The sequence below is a fragment of the Ursus arctos genome, unplaced genomic scaffold (assembly GCF_023065955.2).
Source record: "Ursus arctos isolate Adak ecotype North America unplaced genomic scaffold, UrsArc2.0 scaffold_8, whole genome shotgun sequence".
In the NCBI taxonomy this organism is placed as follows: domain Eukaryota; kingdom Metazoa; phylum Chordata; class Mammalia; order Carnivora; family Ursidae; genus Ursus; species Ursus arctos.
This window is the reverse complement of record NW_026623100.1, coordinates 60,483,160-60,508,193: the sequence shown is the minus strand read 5'-3', so window position 1 is coordinate 60,508,193 and position 25,034 is coordinate 60,483,160. Positions and strand designations below refer to the sequence as shown.

Genomic DNA, 25,034 nt, shown 5'->3' with positions numbered 1-25,034 from the left:
CGGGGCGGGGCCCAGGCAGCGGCCACTCCCCAGGCTCGGTAGAAAAAAAAAAAAAAACTGGGACAGTGCCGACGCGGTGCTGGCCAGACGAGGGGCGCGTGGCACGCACGAGCCCTCCCGCGCATGCTCCAGCCGCCCGCTGCCCGCCCCCTCCCTGGGTCCCGCCTCTTTCGCTCCCTCTCCCCCTCCCCCGCCAACCTCCCTTCGAGCTTGGCCCCTCCGGGCGCGCGGCCGACGTCCCGCGTGCGTGCCGGCGCCTGACTTCACTTCCGGCTAACGCGCTCCGCTTGCCCCCTGGCCCCGGATGGTGACTGGCGGTGGTGCTGCACCTCCCGGGACTGTCACTGAGCCGCTTCCCAGTGTGATTGTGCTGAGCGCAGGCCGGAAGATGGCGGCTGCGGCTGCGGCGGCCTCGGGCCCGGGCTGCTCCTCGGCGGCGGGGGCGGGAGCGGCCGGGGTCTCGGAGTGGCTGGTGCTGCGAGACGGCTGCATGCGCTGCGACGCCGACGGGCTGCACAGCCTCTCCTACCACCCGGCGCTCAACGCCATCCTGGCCGTCACCAGTCGCGGGACCATCAAAGTCATCGACGGCACCTCGGGGGCCACCCTGCAGGCCTCAGCGCTCAGCGGTGAGTGTGCGGCACGCCGGGCGGGGGCCGGGCCCGCCGCGGGAGGAGCAGGGCCCGCTGAATGCCGGGGAAGGAAGCCGCCCAGCCCCGGGGCTCGGTCTTCGGCGGAGGGGAAGCGGCGTGACGGGAATGGGGTGGCCGAGGGCAGGGCTGGGGGCTCAGGCCTGACTGTGAACCGAGGCCCGGAAGCTGGTGGAGGAGGACCGTGAGGCTTCGCTTTTTCAGCGGCGGCAGCTGGAAAGAAAAGACTGCCGGGTCGGGGAGTGGTAGGAGTTGCCTTTTGGGCCTTGAGCGTCCGGTGTAGGTGGTCCTCTGGGAGAGGTGAGGAGGCCTCGGAGCTCGGCACCTGAGAAGGCCAGGCCCCCGGGTCGGTTCTGGAGAAGGTGTCGCTGCTGCCTTCTGCTAGATCAGGGAGCGAACGGGTCGCCCGGTTGGTCCCGACGTGAGAGCCTGGTGGCCGGAGGCGAGCGTCGGAGCCGGCACCTAAGCCCTTCCCTCTGGTGGAGAGAAGCGGATACTCGGCTGTTCGTAGGACCCGCAGGTGCAGGGATGTAGAGCGGGCTTCGCGCCGGGGGTGGGGGTGGGGTGCGCCTGGAGTGGGGGTGGGGAGGGAAGTAGGCGGGCCGGCTGCCTGAACTGTTCCGTGGACGACTTTAGGACTCTGGCGGACGCCATGGAAGACTAGACCTTGTCCCTTAGCTCAGGGCTTCCAACTTCTACCCCCTAGTGATGAGAAACTCAGGACCTGCGGTGTATGAAATATAGATTCCTTTGGGTTCGTGATGAGGTGAAACTTCAGGCCCTCTCCTTGTTTTACCACAACGGGCCGAAAGTTAGCATTCGGAGGTATGTCTGAGTCTCGCCAGTGGAGGAGAGCACTTCCAGGTGGTGTAAACGTTGTTCCAGGGACGGGACTTTATGCATTAGGTGAACGCTCTGTGTAGTGGAGTGGAGTGTTTTGGAATTGCCCTGGCTAAGTTGTGTTTGGCTGAGATGACATTTCATTTGCGGTTAAATGATGTGTGGTTTAATATAGATATTATAAATTGAGATTGAAAAGTTAGTATATGAGTGAGTTAGACTCGTGCTCAGAGGTATATATGACTGCATTCAGCCAAGTAAATTAGTTATGTGGCTTAACAATTCACTTATATTTTAACATAAACAAATAAGGAAAGGTCGTTATTCTAGTTTACTGTGTAACAAGGCACTAAGAGTTAATAGCAATGTATGGATAGAAGGATGAGAGATATAACTTATCGATGTGAGAGCTGTGAAAGAAATGGATTGTATATAGCTATGGAATATAAACCTGGATCATATCTAAGGTATGTCTAAGAGTAAGTTTTGGACTGTAGGCTTGTAATTTTTCTTTTCTTGGCTTAGGTAAAGGACAGGAGGGGTGTCCCAGATGTAACAATGAGTAGTAACTGTGATTTGGCCGTAACAACTTGTCACTATGTATGAGAGGGAGATACTAATTAGTAATTGGATATCTTTCCTCTTAAACGCACTTAAAATATTTCAAATACAGAAAGGTATAAAGAATAAGATGAACAACCACGTATGCCTGATTCTGTTCATGAAATAAAACATTAGAAAGTTGAAGCCTCCTGTCTCTTGGATTGTGTTCCTCCAGTCCTCCCCCCATGAACATTCTCTTTAATTTGGTTTTATTTTTTTCACACATTTTTGTGTTTTTCAGTATATGCTTGTATCTTTAAACAATATCTAATACTGTCTTTTGTGATTTTAAACTGACCAATTGGTATCATAGTATATGTATTTGAATTTTTTATAAAAAGCCATATTAATGGAAGTTTTAAAATGGTTTTGATAGAAAGGAGTCTACTGGGGTGTTTTTATGCTTGGAGCCTATGTTTGAAAAAAATGTGTATTAGAGTTTGTTATAAATGGTTGAGGAAATTGGACATGTATGAATGTGTCTGTTATGAAAGGGAAGAAACTAGTCACTATAGTGGTAGATTTTTAAAGGGGAGGGTTTTAGGATTTAACACAAGATTAAGGGTACACGCTTAGAACATCACTGATGTGGGATAACTTAGCTGGGATATGTCGGGAAATTTGTTAATTAGGAAAGTGTGGGATTGGATACGGTTGCAGATGCTCATGCATTGAAGTTTGAGTATATGATTTAAAATCTGTGGAAGAGTTTATGGTAAACAGAAGGATTACAGAAAAGCTTTGAAAGTAACAGTGGGCAAAATCTGAAATGTTTTCATTTAATGAGAATTGCAGTTATTGATAATAATTACCAGAGGTTGTATAGAGTCTTATGTGTGTCATCTTTTCAGGTGATTGAGGAGGGAATGCTGCATTTTTTGTCTTGCCTGGAATATGTATGTGTTTTACATATTTATTTAGGAGGTTTGCTATTAATGATTAATAGAGGGTGACAGTCCTATAAATAGAACAAGGAGAAGGTGCCAGTAGTGACCATGGTCCTAAGATGACCCCTCTTTGCAGTTAAGGGGCAAGGAGCCACTTTCTTTTATACCCCAGAGGAAAGACATCTTTGTGTGAGGGAAAAAGAGTGGTGTAACCATATACAATTTTATTGGGTGGTAGAGTTGTGTGTATTCTGAATAGGTTCAGGTTATAAGGTTATGGGTAGTTTATTAGAGTAGATTGGAAATTGAAGGGTGGGAGCAGGACTTGGGTGTATATATATATTCAGTTGGGTAGCAAAGGTGGTGAATTTTTGACTATGTCTGCTAGTATATATCTGTATCTGACATAAAATGTTTATAAATACACTTTCACCAGGTTAAGAGCTATTAGTATAACATAGGTTAGGCAAGTATTTGCTCCCTTTTAGCATTTAAGAGTTAAGAATTCGGAGTATCTAGGCTGATTCCTTGGCCTGGCATTCTTTGACTTCTGTGATTTGGCTTCTACCCGTCTCTGTAGTCTTATCTCCCTATTTAGTTTTGTGAACTGGTTCATTTGATTTCCTTTCCTAACTCGGTAGTTTTGCTTTTTCTTGGAAAACACCAGTTCCCTCCAGACATATCTTAGCCATTTTTCAGGACCTAGAGCAGATCTCAACTTCCTGATACTTTTAGTCTGAAGTGATCCACTGAACCCCTATGCACATATTGTCCTCTTAATGTCTATTTTAGTAATTTGGCAACTTACTGTTTGCGGTATGTTTTCTGTCTTGAAATATTTAAATTCCATTTTATTTAGCTTTTTGTGAATATGTGATGTCTGTTTAACTATATTAAAACTCCTTGTGGGAAGGAACCTGTTCTCTCATTTTTATCTCCTCCTCAGGACGCCCAGTACAAAATATTAATAAATATTTTTGAATTGTGTGTGTAGGTTAATGAGTATATTAAATGGATGCTTCCTTACATGTTAACTGGTAAATGAACACCTTTTTTTTCTCCTTTCTTTTCTAAAATTTTATTTTTTAGAGTAGTTTCAGGTTCATAGTAAAATTGAGCAGAAAGTCCACAGTTCCTAGATACCTCCTACTCCTGTGCACACAAAACCTCTCTTCACTATCAATGTGTTTGTTACAATCAGTGGTCCTGCATTAACACATCATCATCACCCAAGTCCACAGTGGACATTAGCGTTCACTTTTGGTGTTGTACCTTCTGTGGGTTCTGAAAAATGGGTATATCATACAGAATAGTTTCACTTTCATAAAAATCCTCTCTGTTCTGCCTGTTCACCTGTCCCTCTCTCCTATCCCCTGCCACTCCCTGATCTTTTGACTGTCTCTATAGTTTTGCCTTTTCTGGAATGTCATACAGTTGGAATTACACAGTCTTTTCAGTTTGGCTTCTTTCAGTTAGAAATATGCATTTAGGGGCGCCTGGGTGGCGCAGTCGTTAAGCGTCTGCCTTTGGCTCAGGGCGTGATGCCAGCGTTCTGGGATGGAGCCCCACATCAGGCTTCTCCGCTAGGAGCCTGCTTCTTCCTCTCCCACTCCCCCTGCTTGTGTTCCCTCTCTCGCTGGCTGTCTCTGTCAAATAAATAAATAAAATCTTAAAAAAAAAAAAGAAATATGCATTTAAGTTTTTCCATGTCTTTTCATGGCTTGGTAGCTCATTTGCTTTTTAGCACTGAATAATATTCCATTGTCTGGATGGACCACAGTTCATTTACTCATTCACCTACTGAAGGACATCTTGGTTGCTTCCAGGTTTCAGCAGTTGGGAATAAAGCTGCTATAAATATTGTGTGCAGGTTTTTGTGTGGACTTAAGTTTTTAGATCATTTGGATAAGTAGCAAGGAGCACAAATGTCAGATTGTGTGTTAGGATTATGTTTAGTTTTGTAAGAAACTGCCAAACTATTTTCCAAAGCAGCTGTGCTATCTTGTTTTCCCAGTGGTAGTGAATGAGAGTTCCTATTGCTCCACATCCTTGTCAGCATTTGGTGTTTTTTGGTTTTGGATTGTGGCCATTCTAATAGGTGTGTAGTGGTATCTCATTGTTTTAATTTGCAATTCCCCAATAACCTATGATACTGAACATCTTTTCATAGCATAATTTGTTTTTTTTTTTTTAAGATTTTATTTATTTATTCGACAGAGATAGAGACAGCCAGCGAGAGAGGGAACACAAGCAGGGGGAGTGGGAGAGAAAGAACAGGCTCATAGCAGAAGAGCCTGATGTGGGGCTCGATCCCATAACGCCAGGATCACGCCCTGAGCCGAAGGCAGACGCTTAACCGCTGTGCCACCCAGGCGCCCCTCATAGCATAATTTGTGCACTTTGGATTTTAAAAATCAAAATAGCTGTACATATACCACTTGACCATATTGTTTATATTACTGAGGATGTTTCTTTCTTTAGCTATAGTTTGTTCCTGCAATTTAGCATAATAGGAGGGAGCCCGGTTTTGGTGACAGTTGGCTTAGGTTAAGATAATTTCTGCATTCCCTCATCTCCCAATTTAACTGTGTAACCTTGACTACATTACTCAACATTTTTTTTTTTTTAAGATTATTTATTTATTTATTTGACAGAGAGACAGCCAGCGAGAGAGGGAACACAAGCAGGGGGAGTGGGAGAGGAAGAGGCAGGCTCCCAGCAGAGCAGGGAGCCCGATTCGGGGCTCGATCCCAGGATGCTCTATTGACTGAGCCAGCCATGTGCGCCTATTCAGTATTTTCTTATTTAATTACTGGTGGTGTGTTCTCTTGATTTCTGAAATAGTGCCCTCCTCCCCTAAATGAGTGCATTTTATATTGTTTGCTTTTTTAAGAAACTTTTTTGAGGGCATATAGAAAGAGAATGGGTGTTTATATTTTAGGTATTCCTGAATTTTGAATTTTATCTCACTTACTAACTCACTCTCTAAAGTTCCTGAACTTCAGCTTCAGGAAATTAAGATCAACATTTAATAGGATGGTTGTGTAGATTAAGTGGTAAACATGTTTAAAGTGCCTAACACTGGTTGGCATATGTACACAGTGAATGTTAATTCTCTTAAGCCTCATGGGTGCTTGCTATTGCCATGCTCCTCACTATTACTTTAAATATTCACTGACTTAGTGTTTATATACAGAGGACAGATAGATATCATTGAAATGGACATGGAAATGTGAATGTTGGTGACAAATATTATCTCTGGGTAAATGTCTTTCAGTGTATTGGTGTGGCTGAATGTCAGAATGAAGTTAAGACTTTTATTACTAGTTCTGTGTATACACAGATTGTTCATGTAGTATATGTACATAAGTAACTGAAGATGTATGTGTGTGGGTATTAATCATTAATGTTGTAGCATATGTGTAAAAGGAAATCATGTCTCTTCAGTTTTGAAGTGGGTTGCAGATTTCTGTCACTGTGAGGAAACTGCAAAGCTGCTCAGTGTCTTTAGACAAATAATCTAGTTTCACATTTCTTTGTGAATATTTCCCTTTGACTTTGATTTGATTTGAGAAATTTGGACAGTGGTCGTAAGTGAGAAAAAGATCGCTGTGCTCTACTCCAGTTGCAGTGGAGTTCAGATTGAGTGAATTTTCACTGCTTTATTTTTTGTTTGATATGAGCTTATTGTTCAGACTTAAAGCCCAGAGCTGCCTTCTCCAAGAAGTCTTGGAGCATAGGAAACTAGTTAGGTTAGCCTGTGTGTTTCTCAAGAAATATATTTTTGGGATAAAACTCATAGTTATTATCACTTTGTTAAAGGTGGAAAATATTTTTTTACTACTTCCGAATTAGGCTTGCATTAATTTGGATAAAATGTAAGCTCTTCCTGTAGGTCTCAGTTTTGGAAATCGTAAATGATTCAGACCACATCCTATTTCCTGACTTACCTTGGTTCAGGCACCCTTCCTAGTCTTAGTTATTCTTTTATGAAGATAATAAACAGTGGGGATTTCAGTAGCCCTAGAAGATAGTTGTCTCCTGAATGCATCTGAGTTCTTTTTTTTTTTTTTTAAATAAGATTTTATTTATTTATTAGAGAGAGGGCATGTGCACAAGTGGGGGGAATGGCAGGCAGAGGGAGAGGGAGAAGCAGGCTCCCTGCTGGGGAGCCCGATGTGGGGCTCCATCCCAGGACTCTGGGATTATGACCTTAGCCAAAGGCAGATGCTTAACCAACTGAGCCACCCAGGCACCCCTGCATATGAGTTCTTTATAAAAAACTTAATCGGGTAGATCTCTTTGTGGGCTGAGTGCAAACTTTATGTTGCATTGATTGACTTTAGTAATGCTACGTGATGACCTGCCTTATGTCAAAGATTTGCTGTTTTATTTAATTTTTTTTAAAAGATTTTATTTATTTATTTGACAGAGATAGAGACAGCCAGCGAGAGAGGGAACACAGCAGGGGGAGTGGGAGAGGAAGAAGCAGGCTCATAGCGGAGGAACCTGATATGGGGCTCTATCCCGGAACGCCGGGATCACGCCCTGAGCCGAAGGCAGGCTCTTAACCGCTGTGCCACCCAGGCGCCCCTGTTTTATTTAGTTTATTTTTTAAAGATTTTATTTTTTAATTATATTTTAAGATTTATTTATTTATTTACTTGAAGTGTGGGGGGGGAACGGGCAGAGGGAAAGGGAGAGAGAGTCTTAAACAGACTGTGCACGGAGCATGGAACCTGGCTCAGTCTCATGACCCTGAGATCACGACCTGAGCTGAAAGCAAGAGTCGAATGCTTAAAAACCCAGGCGCCCCATAAGATTTTATTTTTAAGTAATCTCTACCCAGCTTGGGGCTTGAACACACAAACCTCAGATCAAGAGCGCATGCTGTACTAACCGAGCCAGCCAGGTGCCCCAATTTGCGGTTCTATTAGCAAAACATTTTCCCACAATTAGAGTGAATTTATATTAAAATTAAAAAAAAATTTTGCTCTGTTTTTAAGAGCCTCCAAATTTATCCAACTTTTTTTACATTTACCTTCGAAGTTTTCCTACTTATTACGTGTTCAAAGATGGTTTTGCTCTAGCAAGAATTTGTCTTAGTCTTTTAGTAGTTTTAAACTTACTGAGAGTCACTCTAAGAGATCAGCTTCTGGAGCCAGTTTGGGCTTAAGTCTTGGTTCTATTTGATCTCGAAGTTCATCCCATAAAATGAGGATAAAAGTAGTGTCTACCCCATAAGGTGGTTGTATATATATGTACTCTTAAGTGCTTTTTATTGCGTTTTTATTCTTTTGGTAGCAGTGGCTATTTAAATATGGTAGACATTTTTGCTATAGACATTTTGTTGAAATGGCAGTATTCTTCCAGTTTTCCATGTATGTGGTAATGTGACTGGGTGAAATCTAATGGACATAATTATAATAACTTTTGTATTATAGGAGAAATATAAACTATGTAAGTTAATTGATTTTGGACTTGAAATTGTTAAAAGAGGAAGGTAGTATGAAGAGCTAGTTGATTCGTATTTATTTATACATTTGTTGAACACATGGTAGACGACACGGGGGCACAAAATAATTAAGGCAACATTTTGGCCTTTGAATGCAAGTTTGCTGATGTGTTTAGGTAAATTGTTTTAGTGTAATGTTATTATAAGTACTATAATACAGACATGCAGAATGCTGTGTGAGTACAGAGGAGGTAGTTTCTTTAACCTGAGGAAACAGAAGACTTCTCAAAGGAGGTTGCTTTTATGATTCATTTTGAAAGATGAGATAGTGAGAGGGAATGTTATAGGGATCATCACCTTAAGCTAGGGTACTTGCTTGTATGGAGACATTTTGGTCTTTCAGAACATGGTGAATTCAAGAAGTTTATGAAGGAAACCAGTTGGAGTTTAGGATGTGTGAGGGGATGTTTAGAGTTGAAGCTGAGAGATAAGCAAAGACAAGGTCATAATATGTTTTTTTAAGAAATCTCACTTAAGGGGTGCCTGGGTGGCTCAGTTTGTTAAGCGTCTGCCTTCACCTCAGGTCATGATCCCAGGGTCCTGGGATCAAGCCCTGTAATGGGCTCCCTGCTCTGTGGGCGGTCTGCTGCTCCCTCTCCCTCTGCTGTTCCTCCTGCTTGTGCGCTCGTGCTCCCTCTCTGTCAAATAAATAAATAAAATCTAAAAAAAAAAAAATTTTGCCTTGATGTCAGTGGTAGGGAGCCGCTGTAGGTTATTACATGATCAGATTTGTTTTTAGAGATGTTTGAAATTAATGCCCAGGTGTGAGAAGTGATGAGAGCTTTGTATAAGTTAGTTTGAAAGGTAGGAATGATAATTTTTGGTGAATGTGGGTGTGAGAGATGGATAAGGTGGAAAGCACTCATGTGTGGGTTCCTACTTTGGGTAACTGGGTGAATGGTATTTTATTAACTGAACTAAGTAATACAAGACAGTGCGGTGAGCGGTTTTTGTTGGAGACGGTTGGGGAGCAAGAGGGAGATAGCGACGTTGGTTGTGTTAATTTTAAGATTCTTGAAGGATATTCAAGTAGAGATGTCCAGAAGGTTTTAGGAATTCAGAGTTGAAGTCTGAGGATTTGGGAACACAGATTAGGAAGACACTGGCAGTTAGAGAGAAAGCTGAGCCTAGTGGTTAAGGATATTGGTTCTGGAGCCAGACTGCATTTCAGACCATGATTTGCTACTTATTATCTGTGCCCTTAGGCAAGATGCTTAACCTCTCTCTGCACACCTAACTCATTCGGTTATTGAAAAGGTTAAATAAACTGATAACACGTTAGGTCCTGCTTAATCCACCATAGGCACGCAGTAAGTGTTACTTTTGGATTGGTGTTCTTAATTATATAGTTCAACTCAACAGGTGTTTGTCTGCCATATGGGGATAATAAGATGAATTTAAAATCACCCCTGCCTCCCAATTTGGAAAACTTTTAGAAGAGCTGACACCTTGGCTCATAAAAGGAGTTAGCCAGGTAGAGGGAACAGCATGAGCAAGAGGAGAGTCATGAAGCAGGAAGCATTTGTTACAAGCACGTTGGTATTAGAGTGCAGAGCACAAGGATGGGATGATGAGATAGCCTGATGATCTTGGGTTTGGTCTCTCTGACCTATGGCTACCATATTTTTCAGTGTAAGAACTCCTAGTTTAAGGTAAAAAATTTAGGGACCTATTATTACAGGAGCTATGTTTTTAGTTTTCGTTGAAAAAACACTGTGAAAGGCTGCTACTTTGAAGTAATTTTTATTTTAGACTTCCTACTACATAATTTGAAAAATAATACAACACAGGGATGCCTAGGTGGCTCAGTCGGTTGAGCGTCCAACTCTTTTTTTTTTTAAAGATTTTATTTATTTAGTTGACAGAGATAGAGACAGCCAGTGAGAGAGGGAACACAAGCAGGGGGAGTGGGAGAGGAAGAAGCAGGCTCATAGCAGAGGAGCCTGATGTGGGGCTCAATCCCATAACGCCGGGATCACGCCCTGAGCCGAAGGCAGACGCCCAACGACTGCGCCACCCAGGCGCCCCGAGCGTCCAACTCTTGACTTCGGCTCAGGTTATGATCTCATGGGTTGTGAGATTGAGAGCCCCATGGCAGGCTCCCCGCTGAGTGGGGAGTGTACTTGAGAATTCTCTCCCTCTGCCCGTCCCCCCACTTGCACACCCACGTGCATTCTCTCACTGTATTTCTAAAATAATTAAATATATCTTTAAAAAACCCACTACAACATAGATACTTTGGCTTTTCCTCCCTGCTGATTCAGCTTTTAGATTTTTCCAGGGCGAGTGAGTCTGTTAAGGCTCTTCCATCTGCCCTCCAACTTCAAAAAACTTTTTATCTCCTAACTTGTTCTTCTTGTCTTTGTGGGTTTGTTTAATGCCCTCTTTATTTCTTTACTGTCTTTTTAGTGAGACTTGGGAGGGAGCAGAAGTAAACGTGCTCCCAGTATAACTTTGTTGTTTAACTGGCAATTTGTAGTTGTAACCATACTTAAGTTGTTGAAAAATTGGTACTTTGTCTTTAGCAGTGTTGGCTGTAACTACAGATAGACTATAAACAAGAACAGATTTCTTTAATATAGTTTGTAAGAACAGTGGGGAGTGGGCAGGAGGTACTTTTCTGATATGTGCATTGTACTGCCCATGGCCTTATGCCTTTGTCAAGATAACTTCTCAGAGTTAGTATCTTGAAAATGGGGTGGTAATTCTTTTTTTTTTTAAGTTACTTATTTTTATTTACTTATTTATTTTACCTTTTTTTTTTTTTTTTTTTTTTTTTGGTAAAGTAGGCTCCACGTCCAGTGTGGGGTTTGAACTCAGACCCTGAGGTCAAGAGATGAATGCTCTGGGGCGCCTGGGTGGCTCAGTTGGTTAAGCATCTGCCTTCGGCTCAGGTCATGATCCCTGGGTCCTGGGATCCAGCCCTGAGTTAGACTTCCTGCTGAGCAGGGAGTCTGCTTTTCCCTCTTCCTCTGCCTCTTTCCCTGGTTTGTGCTTTCTCTCTCTCAGATGAATAAATAAAATCTAAAAAAAAAAAAAAAAAAAAAAAGGAAAAAAGAGTTGAATGCTCTCCTGACTGGTAATTTTTGCCCAGATTACTTTATCATCTGATAATGTAGAAATGTCTTTGTAAACTGTAGCACCTCAAATGTGAAGGGAACAAAAAAGTTAAGACAAACTCCTTGGGGGGTGCTTGGGTGGCTCGGTCAATTAAGTGTCTGTCTTTGGCTCAGGTCATGATCCCAGGGTCCAGGCATCTGGGTTCAAGTCCTGAGTTGGGCTCCCTGCTCAGTGGGAAGTCTGCTTCTCCCTCTCCCTCTAACCCCTTCCTCCACTTGTGCTTGCTCTCTGTCAAGTAAATTAATAAAATCTTAAAAAAAAAAAAAAAAAGACAAACTCCTTGGGTATAAAAAGAGATAGTAGAGGGACAGATAACAAAAAGAATAAAGTAATGGCTTGTGACAAGGGTGGTGCTCCTAAAAGGAAGTAATTTTGATCTCATTGAGTATTTAAATCAGGGATGTATATTATGCTTACTCTTTAGGGAAAATGATAGAAGTGTTAGAATGGGGCAGATAGGAGTGTTTTCTTTGAGATTTATTGTGGGTGCCAAGAATTTAAGTTATGATTTAAATTCCTGATTTCTGTACTTTGATTTATGAAGTAGGAGAGAAGTAAGACTGCATAGGGCAGTGAGTTCTCAGCCTTGGTTGCTCATTAGAATCATCAGGGGAACTTTAAAAAAATATTCTGCTTGGGTCGAAGTATTTTTTTTTTTTTTTTTTTTTTTAGATTTTATTTATTTGAGAGAGAGAGACCACCTACACACACGTGGGGGAGGAGGAAGAGCAGAGGTAGACAGAGAGAATCTCAAGCCGACTCCATGCTAAGCAAGGAGCCCCATATTGGGCTCTATCTCACGACCCTGAGGTCATGACCTGAGCCAAAATCAAGAGTCAAATGCTTAACTGACAGCCACCCAGGCGCCCCTTGAGTCCCAGAATTCTGTCTTAAGTGGTCTGGACTGGAGCCCAGGCATACTTTTTTTTTTCCTTTAAACAGAATGCCAGGTGATTCTAATGTGCACCTAGGTTTAGAGGTTCAAACCTTCATGAGTAAGTTTGTTTGATAAGCCTGGGATAAATGAGAGACAGGTTTCATTTGAATTGAATAGTATTCTATTTAATTTTTTGGGTAAGAAAAACCCTCCCAGTTAGTCTGCTATTAAAATCTACCTCATTGTGTTTTAAATTGTGACTATATAATGAAATATGCTTGTAAGCAGCAGGGATGTATCAAGGACCAAATTTCTGTTGGTTTCTCTTTTTGTTGTAATTCAGTTTTGGTTGATTTTTGAACCAGCTAAGTGCTCTGATACTTGTTCACCAAAATACCCCTACAGCCAAGGACAGTGACCTCATACTGGGGGCAGGAGTAAGGTAGGGTAAAATGGGGCTATGAAGGGTAGAGAAGGGTTATCTGTACCAGATCAACTAGTTTCATGCCTGAACTGTCTTTGTTTCATGTGCTGTTAACAAACAAAACTATGAGAAAATTGTATGTTATCACCTTACAGTTTTAATATATTAAAAAGTTCTTCAGAACCACAGAAAATGACTCATTTATTCAAAAACATATATTGTGTGTCAAGCACAGGTGTACAGTAGTTAACAAAGTCCTTGCTTTGCTAGAGCTCATGGTTCAGTGGGAAGAGATGTATTTCACACACACTATAGCAAGTGGTGATAAATACTGGAAGAAATTAAAGCTGGTACGAGATGGTAATGGGCAAATTTGTGCTGTGAGGTGGTCTGCGAGGATTTCTCCGAAGTGGCCTTGAGCAAAATCCCAGTAATGTGAGGAAGCAGCAGGGTGGATATCCGGGGAAGTTTCTGTTGGCCTGTTATTGTAGTATGCAAAAACAGCTAGACGGATTTTCATCATATTTGGGTGGAATTTGACTTGGACTGACTTAAAATGTAGGCTATGTGAGGAATGATGAAAGGTCTGTGTGACTTCTAGTCTGGATATATGTGCCTTCTGTATTCAACAGAGAACAGTAGTTTCAAATATGAGCTCCAAATAGAAACTCGTGGGGTATATGCTCCATATTATAGAATTGTATTGATTTATAGCTGAGTTCCTTTTCACATGGACAACTTTGTGTAGCAGCAGGAATTTGTGTATAGATGGTTAGGGTTATCTTGAGCAATATCGAATAGGGAAGGTAGCTCCCAAATTTCACTTAATTATAGCCAGCTCAGAATCCTGAAGGAAGAATGAAACTGTTGTATCCCATGGTGATTGGGAGATTTAACTGTGACAAATTGAATAATATATGTTGAAATAGTCCCCCAAATATCTTGCAGGATGTAGGTCCTTAAAGATTGAGTTATGTTCTTAAAACTTTCTCAGTTGATGTCAGATACTTAATAGTAAAGTAGGCGGTTTGGTGGAACTTTTGGATAAAATGAATAGAGAGAATTGGAACTTGGAACTCTTTCTTTTTTAAAGATTTTATTTTTTAAGTAATCTTTACATCCAATGTGGGGCTTGAACTCAGGGCCCTGAGATCAAGAGCCACATGCTCCACTGACTGAGCCGGCCAGCCACCCTGGAACTTAGAATTCTTAATTCCAACAAGTCTGTATCTTTTGGAGACCCACTCTTATGCCTAGGCAGATGTTGGTTCTCTTACTTGGAATAATACTATCACTGCATTGCGTTTCATCCGTTTGTTACCCGTTTTTCATGGCTTGGCGCCTGAACTTTCCCAGACTTTCTTTCCTTTGCACTGAGTAGTTTTATAGTCGCTTTGGCTTTGAATAATATAGTGTACTAACAACTTTTGTTAAGTGATTTTATTTTTGGTTACTTTATTTTAAAAGCATTGTAAGAACACTAATTTTATACCCTCTTTATTGACTTTGAATTATGTTTTTATATACTGTGTATTAGTAGGGTATTTTAAGCATTGAACTCTGATGTTACCTCTGTGGAAATGTAATTTTACAGCGTGTCCTGTCAGTTTGCAAAGATAACGTAATTCAGATAATATTTTTGTAAGTTTTGTAGGGATGCTCATGGATAGTGCCTTGACAAAAAATTGACTATTTCTTGAAGTGGGTATTAGGATTAAATGATTTTAAAAAACATAGTTTCCTGCCTTTGTGAATTTCCATTTAAAAAGTGATTTACCTTATTGTAGGACATCAGCTAGATTAAGGAAAAGAGTAGACACCTATGATTTTGTTACCTAGGAATGGCCATTGTTAGCATTTTGGTGTGTAACAATTTCTATTTGCTTTTTTCTGTTGTTTAATATATTTTTTAAAGAAAGTTTTTAAAGATTTTGTTTGAGAGAGAGAGAGAGAGAGCAGGGCTCCATACCAGGACCCTGAGATCATGACCTGAGCTGAAGGCAGACACTTAACCAACTGAGCCACGCAGGTGCCCGGTTGTTTAATATATTTTTATAGAATTTGGTTTGCAGTGATGTTTTATAAACTATTTCCCTCCCTTTACTTAGTTCATAGTGTATTATGGATATTTTCTATGTTTTTTTCTTCTATAATATTTTAAAATTTTATTTAATACTATACAATAAAATAGCCTATTTTTTGTGACTAGCAGTACATGCATAGATTCATGTAACTGCCACTATGATTAGGATACAGTTTCAACACCTGTGGTATCTCCTTTATAATCTACCCCTCCCCCCATCCTGTTCCCCTCCAACCTTTGGCGGTTTTTCCATACTATTTTGTCTTTTTTAGAATGTCCTAGAAATGGAATCCTACAGTATGTAACCTTTGGATAATGACTTTTTGCACTTAGCATAATGTCTTTGAGATTCACTCAAGTTGTTGCATGTATCAGAAGTACATTTTTTTTTTAATAGCTAAACAGTATTTCATCGTATGGATATGTCACCATTTGTTTAGTCAGTCATTCATTGAAGGAGACTTGGATGTTTTCAGCTTTGGTGATTATGGATAGCGCTACTGTAAACATTTGAGTACAGGTTTTTGTATGAATGTAAGATTTTAAGTCTCCTGGGTAAATACGTGGAAGTGGGATTACAGGACCATTTGGTAAGTGTGTGTTTAATCTTACAGGAAACTGTCAAACCAGGGTGCCTGGGTGGCTCAGTCTGTTAAGTGTCTGCCTTCAGCTCAGGTCATGATCCTGGGGTCCTGGAATCAAGCCCCTCATCAGACTTCCTGCTCAATGGGGAGTCTGCTTCTCCCTCTACCTCTGTTCCTCACCCCCCCACCCCCACTCACGTCTTCTCTCTCTCAAATAAATGAATAAAAAAAAAAAAATCTTAAAACAGAAACTGTCAAACCTAGTGTGGCTGTGCCGTTATGTATTTCCATTAAAAATATATGAGTTCCACTTAACTCTGCATCCTTATAAGCACTTCGTATTGTCTGTATATTGTTAAAAAGTCAATACTACCCAAAGTGATTTACAAATTCAGTGCAGTCTCTATCACAATCCCAATGATGTTTTTTGCAGAAATAGAAAAACTCACATAAAATTCACATAGAATCTCAAGGGATTCTACAAGACATTCTTGAAAAAGAACAATGTTGGAGGACTCACATTTCAAAACTTACTACAGTTTTACAATAACCAAAACAATGTGGTACTGGTGTAGACAGACATAGAGATTAATGGAATAGAGAGCACAGAAATAAGTCCTCACATATGTGGTGAATGATTTTTTGACAAGAAGGCCAACACGATTCAGTGGGGGAAAGGACAGTCTCTTCAAGAAATTGTGCAGAGAAAACTTGGATATCCACATTGCAAAAGAATGAAGTTGGACCCTTAAACGTAAGAGCTACAACTATAAAGCTCTTAGAAGAAAACAAAGGGGGGAGCTTCATGACATTGGATTTGGCAGTGATTTTTGGATACGACATCAAAGACACAGGCAACCAAAAAAAAAATAGACAAGTTGGACTTCATCAAAATGAAAGTATTTTGTGCATTGAAGGACACTATCAGAAGTAAAACGGCAAACCACAGATTATGAGAAAATATTTGCAAATCACATATCAAGGTATATATAAAGAATTAATATCCAGAATGTATAGAGAACTTTAACAACTCAACAACAAAAAACAAACAACCCAATTAAAGAATGAGCAAAATATTTGAATAGATCTTTCTTCAGAGAAGAAATACAAATGGCCGAAAAGCGCATGAAAAGATGTTCAACATCACTAACATTTTGGGAAATATAAATTAAAACCACAATGCGATACCATTTCCCACCTATTAGAGTGACTAACATTAAAAATAATAAGTGTTGGCAAGGTTGTGGAGAATTGGAACCCTTGTATTGTACACTCTTGGTGGGAATATAAAATAGTGCAGCTGTTATGGAAAACAGTATGGTGTTTCCTCAAACAATTGAAAATAAAATTACCATACGATATCACAATTCCAATCTTGGTTCAATTTCCATTTGAATGCAGGGTCTTGAAAAAATATTTGTACACCATGTTCATAGCAGCATTATTCCCAAAGTCAAAAAGTAGATGCTACCCAAGTATCCATTGATGGATAAATGGATAAACAAAATTCGGTGTATATATACAATGGAATATTAGCCTTAAAAAGGAAGGAAATTTTGATACTTATTGCAGCGTGGATGAACTGAAGACATAATAAATTAGCTTATTGAAATAAGCCCATCCCGAAGGACAGATACTGTGTGACTCCACTTATATGTGGTACTTAGAAGCAGTCAGTTTCATAGTGATAGAAAGTAGAATACTGATTGCTGGGCACTGGGGGATATGGAGATTGGAAGGAGGAGTTAGTTCCTAATGGTTATAGAGCTCAAGTTTTGCAAGTTTTGCATCGTCCAGTCTGTGGATGGATGGTGGTGATGGTTGCACAACAGTGTGAATGTACTTAATGTTACTCAGCTGTGCACTTAAAAATGGTTAAAATGCTAAATTTTATGTCATGTCAGTTTACCACAATTAAAAATAATTTAGAAGTTCAGTGAGTCTGTCTCTGGATTCTCTTCTGTGAGTCTGTCTCTGGATTCTCTTCTGTTCCATAGATCTATATGTCTATCGATTTGCCACTATCATATGTTTATGTGAGTCTGTCTCTGGATTCTCTTTTGTTCCATAGATCTATATGTCTATCGATTTGCCACTATCATATGTTTATGTGAGTCTGTCTCTGGATTCTCTTCTGTTCCATAGATCTATATGTCTATCGATTTGCCACTATCATACTTTCTTGTGGTACTCTAAGTTTTATAGTAGGTCTTAAAATCACGTAATGTGATTTGTCCAACTTTATTCTTTATCAGAATTGTTTTAGATATTCCAATTATTTTGTCTTTCCAAATAAACTTTATTTTATTAAAAAAAAAAGATTTTATTTAAGACAGAGTGAGAGGGAGCATGAGCAGGGGGAGGGGGGTAAGGAGAAGGAGAAGCAGACTCTCCAATGAGCAGGCAGCCCAACATGGGGCTCCATTCCAGGACTCCGGGATTGTGACCTGAGCTGAGCCCAGTGCTTGGCTCAATCCTGGGACCCTGGGATCATGACCTGAGCTGAAGGCAGGCACTTCACCAGTGGAGTCACCAAGGCACCCTTATCTTATGTTTTTAAAGCTTTTGTAAGGGCGTCTGGGTGTCTCAGTCGTTAAGTGTCTGCCTTTGGCTCAGGGTGTGATCCAGGGTCCTGGGATAGAGCCCCACATCAGGCTCCCTGCTCCGTTGGGAGCCTACTTCTTCCTCTCTCACTCCCCCTGCTTGTGTTCCCTCTCTCTCTGGCTGTCTCTCTCTGTCAAATAAATAAATAAAATCTTAAAAAAAAAAAAGCTTTTGTAACTGGTTTTTGTAGATTTCAGCTTCAGATTTCTAGTATATTGAAGTACAGTTGATTGATTTTTGTGTATTGATTTTGTTTACTATAACCTTTCTGAACTCATTTATTAGCTCTAGGAGTTTTATTTTTGTTTTTAGATTTTCTATGTTGGTTAATCATGTCTGTGAATAAGGACAGTTTCATTTGTTCCTTTCTAATCTGTATGGTCGTTTAAATCCTCATTTCTTACTGCAGTAGCTAGATCTTCCAGTATGATACTGAATAGAAGTGGTGAGAGTGTGTTCTTGCATTGTTCCTGATTTTAGGGGGAAAGTATTCAGTGTATTACCGTTAATTATGTTGATAGTGGTAGGATTTTTGTAGCTGTCCTTCAGGTTGAGCAAATTCCCTTTCATTTCTGATTTGCTGAGTTTTTTTTTCTTAATCAGAAAGGATATTTTGCCAAATGCATCTACTAACTTCATGTAGCTTTTCTTCTTTAAGCTATAATATGGTAGCTTATATTGATTGATTCTTGAATATTGAACCAGTTTTGTATTCCTGGGATAACTCTACTTGGTCCTGGTGTATTCTTTTTATATTTGCTAAATTCCACTATCTTTCATTTTGTGAAGGATGTTTGCATCGATATGCATGAAGGATAATGATATGTAGGGTTTTTTTGTGCTTTTTCTAGACTTGGCATCAGGTTAATGCTGGTTTCATAAAATGAGTTTGGAAGTATTCTCACTTTTCTTTCTTGAAGGAGAATTGTGTAGAATTGGTGTTGTTACTTAAATGTTTGATAAAATTCTGCAAAAAAGTCAGGTAGGCCGGGAGGTTTCTTTGGAAGATTTTTAACTATAAATTCAATTTCCTTAATTCAGATGATCTGTTTCATATGGGATGTTTTGGTACTTTGTGGTTTCAAGCAGTTGGTACATTTCACCTTTACCTTCAAATTTATATGTGTAGATCTGTCTTTATTATTCCCCAGTTATCTTTTTAAGTTTATAGTATCAAGTTTGACAGTCTGAGTTTTCAGATTTATTTATTTTGACCACCTAAGTTGTCACATTTATGTACATAGTGTTGTTCATAGTATTTTCTTATTGCCTTTTAATGTCTGCAGGATCTGTAGTGTATTTTCTCTTTCGTTCTTGATGCTATTGGTAATGTATCTTCTTTTTTCTTTGCTAGCCTCACCTAGAGATTTACCAGTTTTACTGATCTTTTCAAAGAACACTTTTTTGCTTATGTTGATTTTCTCTATTTTTATATTTGTTAAGGTCTGTCTTATGACCCAGGATATGATCTGTCTTGGTGAATGTTCTGTGTACACTTGAAAAACATGTGTATTCTACTTTTGATAGGTGGAATGTTCTAGAAATTTTATTCATTGATGATGGTGTTCAGTTTCTCTATATTGCTACTGGTTTTTTATCTACTAGTTCTATTAGTTACTGAGAGAGGAGTGTTGAAGTCTCTAGCTGTAATTTGGATGCCTATTTCTTCTCAGTTCCATTATTTTTGCTATATGTGTTTTTTTTATTTTAAGAGGAAAGAGGGGCAAAAGGGAGAGGAAGAAAGAGAATCTTAAGCAGGCTTCACCATGTGGGGCTTGATCTCAGGACCCTAAGATCATGACCTGAGCTGAAATTTTGAGGCTTAGCCGACTGAGCCATCCATGTGCCCAGCTGTATGTGTTTTGAAGTTCTGTTAGGTGTATATGTATTTAGGATTGGATTTTCTTCTTTGTGAATTGGCCCTTTTATCAGGTAATGATGTCATTTATCCCTGGTCATTTTTTTGCTCTGCTCTTTATCTCATATAAATACAGCTACTTCATCCTTTCTTTAATTAATGTTTGCCTGAAATATCTTTTTTCCATCCTTTTATCTTCACACTTTTATTTATTTCTATTTTAAATTTTGGAATTTTTATTTATTTTTAAAAGATTTTATTTATCTTAGAGAGTGCGCACACTTGTGCGTGTACAAGCTGGGGAGATGCAGGAGAGGGAGAGAGAATCTGAAGCAGACTCTGCACTGAGTGCCCATCCCTTCATGGGGCTTAATCCCACTACTGTGAGATCATGACCTGAGCCGAAACCAAGTCAGAACCTCAGCTGACTGAGCTACCCAAGCACCTCTTATTTATTTATTTTTTCAGTAGGTTCCATGCCTAGCATGGAGCTGAGTGTGGGGCTTGAACTCAGGAGCCTGAGATCATGACCCCAGCTGAAGTCTAGTTGGATGCTCAGTCACCAGGTGCCCCATATTTTTTTTTATTTTTAAGGAATCTCTACATCCAAGGTTGTGCTTGAATTTACAACCCTGAGATCAAGAGTCACACTACTGAATGAGCCAGATAGGTGCTCCTTACTTTTATCCTTTCAGGAGTGTAAAAGTTTCTTACAGACATCATAGAATTGGATTGCATATGTGTTTTTCCAATTCATTCTGACAAGGTCTTTTATTGGCATATATATAGACTGTTTATATATGATGTAATTGTTGATATTCTGTTTTATTATTTACTTTGTCCCTTTTCTCAGTTTTTCTCCTTTTCTCCTTTTTTTGGTTATTTGATTTATTTTTCTTTTCTTTTTTTTAAATGTAGACTCTATGCCCAACATTCACGGGGCTTGAACTCACAACCCCTTGATCAAGAGTCGCAAGCTCCACTGACCAAGCCAGGTGCCCCTTGTTAATTTTGTTTTTAACTTTATTTTTTGCTCTAATTATGTGTATGTGTTTTTTGTAGTTACTTGATGGATTGCAATATATGTACTTTTCACAGTGTATTTAGAATCAGTACTTTACCAGTTTAAGTGGAATATAGAAACCTTTTTACTATATCATGCTCTCCCCTCTTTTGAAAGTTACTTATTATATCCACATACATTAGAAACCCTTTCAGACAATGTAATAAGTTTTGCTTTCAGTTGTCAAATATATTTTAAAGAACTGAGGCAAAAAATCTTTGGTTATATTTACCATTTCAGTTGGTCTTCCCTTATTTCTGATACTCTAATAAGTTTTCTGAAATGATTTTTCTTATATTTGATGAATTTCCTTTTGCAGTTGTTTTTGAGTAGCTTTGCTGGCAAAATTTCTCTTTAGTATTCCTTCATCCAAGAATGTATTTCACCTTCATTTCTGATGGATATTTTTGCTGATACAGAATTTCTTTTTCTCTAGTACTTAAAAAATGGTCCACTTCCTAATGAACCCTGTGGTTTTTAATAATAAATGTTTTTATTGTGTTATTACTTCCATGTAAATAACGTGTCCTTTTTGTCTGTTTGCTTTCAAGATTTTTCTTTGTTAGTTTTCAGAAACAGTAATGTGTCCGGCTGTGAATTTTAACCTGTTTTGTGAAGTTTTCCCTTCCCATAAAGAATGTCTACACTAGTGCAAGTTATTAGTGTCAATCAGGGGTCTGCAAACCCTTGTAGCTCTCAGACTATCTTCTAATTTTATAAATAAAGTGTTACTGGCACACACTGACACCCATTTATTTATATATTGACTATGGCTGCCTTTGCACTACAGTGGCAGAGGTGAGTAATTGTGAGAGACACCATATATCTTGTGAATCCTAAAGTATTTACTGTCTGATCCTTTTTACAAGAAGTTTGCTGATTTCTGTTATAGATGGAGGAATTTGAGTTTTTCCTCTATTAAAATTTCCTGCTCAGTTTTTTAAAAATTTTATCCATGTAGTTTTAAAAGTCACTTTACAAATAACTTTTTTTAAAAAAGGGATTTATTTATTTTAGAGAGAGAGAGTGCACACACACAAGCGGGGGTGGGGGGTGCAGAGAGAGGGAGAAAAAAATCTTGAGCAGCCTCCCCACTGAGCACGGAGCCTGACATGGGGCTAGAGATCGTGACCTGAGCCAGAATCAAGAGTAGGCTGCCTAACTGAGCCACCCAGGCGTCCCTTACAGGTTACTTCTGTACAAAGTTCTAAAAAGATGCAGTAGGCGGTATGGGGTATGTGCCATCGTTTTTTCCTTCTATTTAAAAGCCAAAAATAACTTTTTAGCCAACTCTTCTTGGAAAACATAACAAACATTAGTTAAGCATAGCTTATCTTTCTTTGAGAAATTTATTTTCAGATATTTTAAACTCATAAGGCAAGTGAAATAAATGGTTCATGCCAAAATGGGATTTAAGTTTTTTTTAAAGGTAGTCTTGGGAGATATAATTTAAGTATAGGTCATAAGTTTATCAATATTATTGGTAATATTAAAATATATTGAGTGTTGAAATAGTAATCATGAATCAGAGCATCATGAGTAAAAGTATAGCTTACAATATTCTATAAGACTTTGAAAACGTGTTTTCTGAGTGACACGGTCAAGCTCTACTATAGGTTTCTTGGTTTCTTCATCTCTTTTATTCTTTCTGTGCTTAAAATGGTTACTCTTATGACTAAAATGTTGAATTTATCTCATTGTGAAACCTGTGTTTTTGTTTTTTGCTGTGCAGACGCTCAATTTTGGGTCAGACTTAAACACATGGATTTTACTTTTAACTGAAATTAGAGGATTTCTGCCCTCTCTTGGTCCTTAAATAAGAAAAGACTTGCTCAAACATGTAAGAAGTTGAAAAGTTCCAAAAATACTCTTTGTTCATTGCAAGATATTTTTCTTTCACAGAAATCTAGGATTTTTTAAAAATTATTTTTAAATAATCTCTATACCCAATATGGGGCTCAAACTCACAACCCCAGGATCAAGAGTTGCATGCTCAACTGACAGAGCCAGCCAGGCGCCCCATCTAGGACTTTCCTAGGAGCAGATGAGTAAATCTCATCTTGAGAATACTGTCAGGGTACATTAACAAAGCTCTCCTCTCAAAAATAGTCTTCAGGCCGAGTAAAAGATTGAGAGAAAGGGTCTGTGGTGGGTTCAATAATCTTCCCTCAAAATTCGTGTCTGTGTGGAACCTCAGACTGTGATCTTATTTGGAAATAGGATCTATGCAGATGTAATTAAGATGAGGTCTACAAGCTAGAAGATCCTCCAAGGGAGTATGGCTGATAATACCCTACTCTCTTCCCCCGGTGCAAAACAGCCCTCTGCTTATGGATGATCTTCCCTAACTAAGGTCAAAAACTGGGAATGAACTCATCCTAATGAACATGGTCTTATTGCATGCTGACTATACTGGCCTGAAGAAATTGCCAAGACTGCTTGATCACTGTGCATTACTTTGAATGCTAGTATTGTATAGTGTATAAGAAGTTGTAAAAACAGTGTTGACTATTTTTTCAGTCAGGATCTGTTGAGGAATCTCTAGTGGCATGATACAGAATTCTTTAGGGTTGCATGGAAAACTGTTTGGAAACTGGGTTTCTTGACACTTACATTTTATACCTCTCTTGGGAACTTTTAGCAAAATTATAATTTTTATAATTTGTCACTTAAATGCATGTACCTAAAACAGTAAAGCAGAATTTGTAGTTTGTTTTTTAAAATTTTATAGTTATGTTTGGGGGCAGGGCATATATTGGAAATCTAAGTGCCTTCTACTTAGCTTTGCTGGAAGCCTAAAATTGTTCTAAAAAAGAATAACTTTTTTTTTTTAAAGATTTATTTGAGAGAGAGATCTCATGTGAGCAAGAGTGGGGGGGGGCAGAGGGAATGGGGGAGACTCTCAAGCAGACTCCCTGCTGAGCTCCTAGCAGGATGTGGGGCTCTATCTCATGACCCCGAAATCATGACTTGAGCTGAAACCAAGAGTCAGATGCCCAACCGACTGAGCCACCCAGGCACCCCAAAAAAGAATAGTCCTTAAAAATATTTATAGTTAATGAGTTTTGGTGTTTTGAAACGATCTTTTCCAAGTTCTTACATAATTTTACTCTGAGTTTCTATAATTTGTGTTTCTTGTGGTTTTACCTAGATAGTAGAAGTTCTAGGTGTAAATATGCCTGTTTTATTGTATTACAGAGATTATTTTCCTATATGCTAACATATATTTCAAACCTCCAGTTCTGAGACTGAACTGTAGATTTTTGTTTTGTTTTATGTAGATGGTGAATTAGTTCCTAATCAGTTTGGTAATGCCTCTAAGCTGTCAGAGTCCAAAAGAGCTACAATAATCTGAGATTAAGAACACCAACCCAGTATTCATTGATTATAACAATGTTTTATAGTTGACCTAGAAATTAAAAACTAGGACTCTGATTTATTTCCATTTTCCTGCTTTTGTATCGTTAGGTAGTAGCTGAGCTAGTTACTGGGATGTTCTGTAGAGTTGTGGTGGGAGTTCAGGATGAGGTATACTGGCAGCAGGATTACTTGCCCACAGGAAATTATCTTTTCTAATGGAGTAAAATTTCACAATTGATCATTCGTTAAAGTCTTTTTACAGAGACTGTTTGTGGCAGAAACACTTAACATTAATCTCCTTATAAGTCTGTAAATTCAAGTATAGAAACTGATGTTATCTTAAAAAAATTTTTTTTTGGTATTCAAAGCCTCTTGCCTGTTACTGTTTTTAATAAGACTTCTGAAATTCCACTCTGACTTATTCTGAGAAATTTTATGGTTTGTGTATTCACTGACTTTCTCCATTAAAATACTCTTCCGATACTGACTTGGCAGAAACTTCAGGAACGTTGATCTTCAGCGATAGTTGACTGTGTTTTCTCAGTGGGGGTTGAACTAGAGGCTTT

The 25,034-nt window shown here is 39.3% G+C and overlaps 1 protein-coding gene across 23 annotated transcripts in view; it reads left to right on the top strand.

Annotated features, from left to right (window-relative positions):
• The first annotated feature begins 224 nt into the window (after positions 1–224).
• The window catches only part of BIRC6 (baculoviral IAP repeat containing 6), a 226,993-nt gene continuing 202,183 nt past the window's right edge, over positions 225–25,034 (top strand). For 17 of the 23 annotated variants that reach the window (XR_003311423.4, XM_048222900.2, XM_026478650.4 and 14 more), the window contains exon 1: positions 225–629. Coding sequence is in view for 22 of the 23 variants with exons in the window: in XM_048222900.2 (XP_048078857.1) it covers positions 305–629 (325 nt within the window). In the remaining variant the exon portion in view is untranslated. The remainder of the gene's footprint in view (positions 630–25,034) is intronic. The other 6 variants (XM_048222898.2, XM_048222899.2, XM_048222894.2 and 3 more) reach the window with 1 other exon arrangement.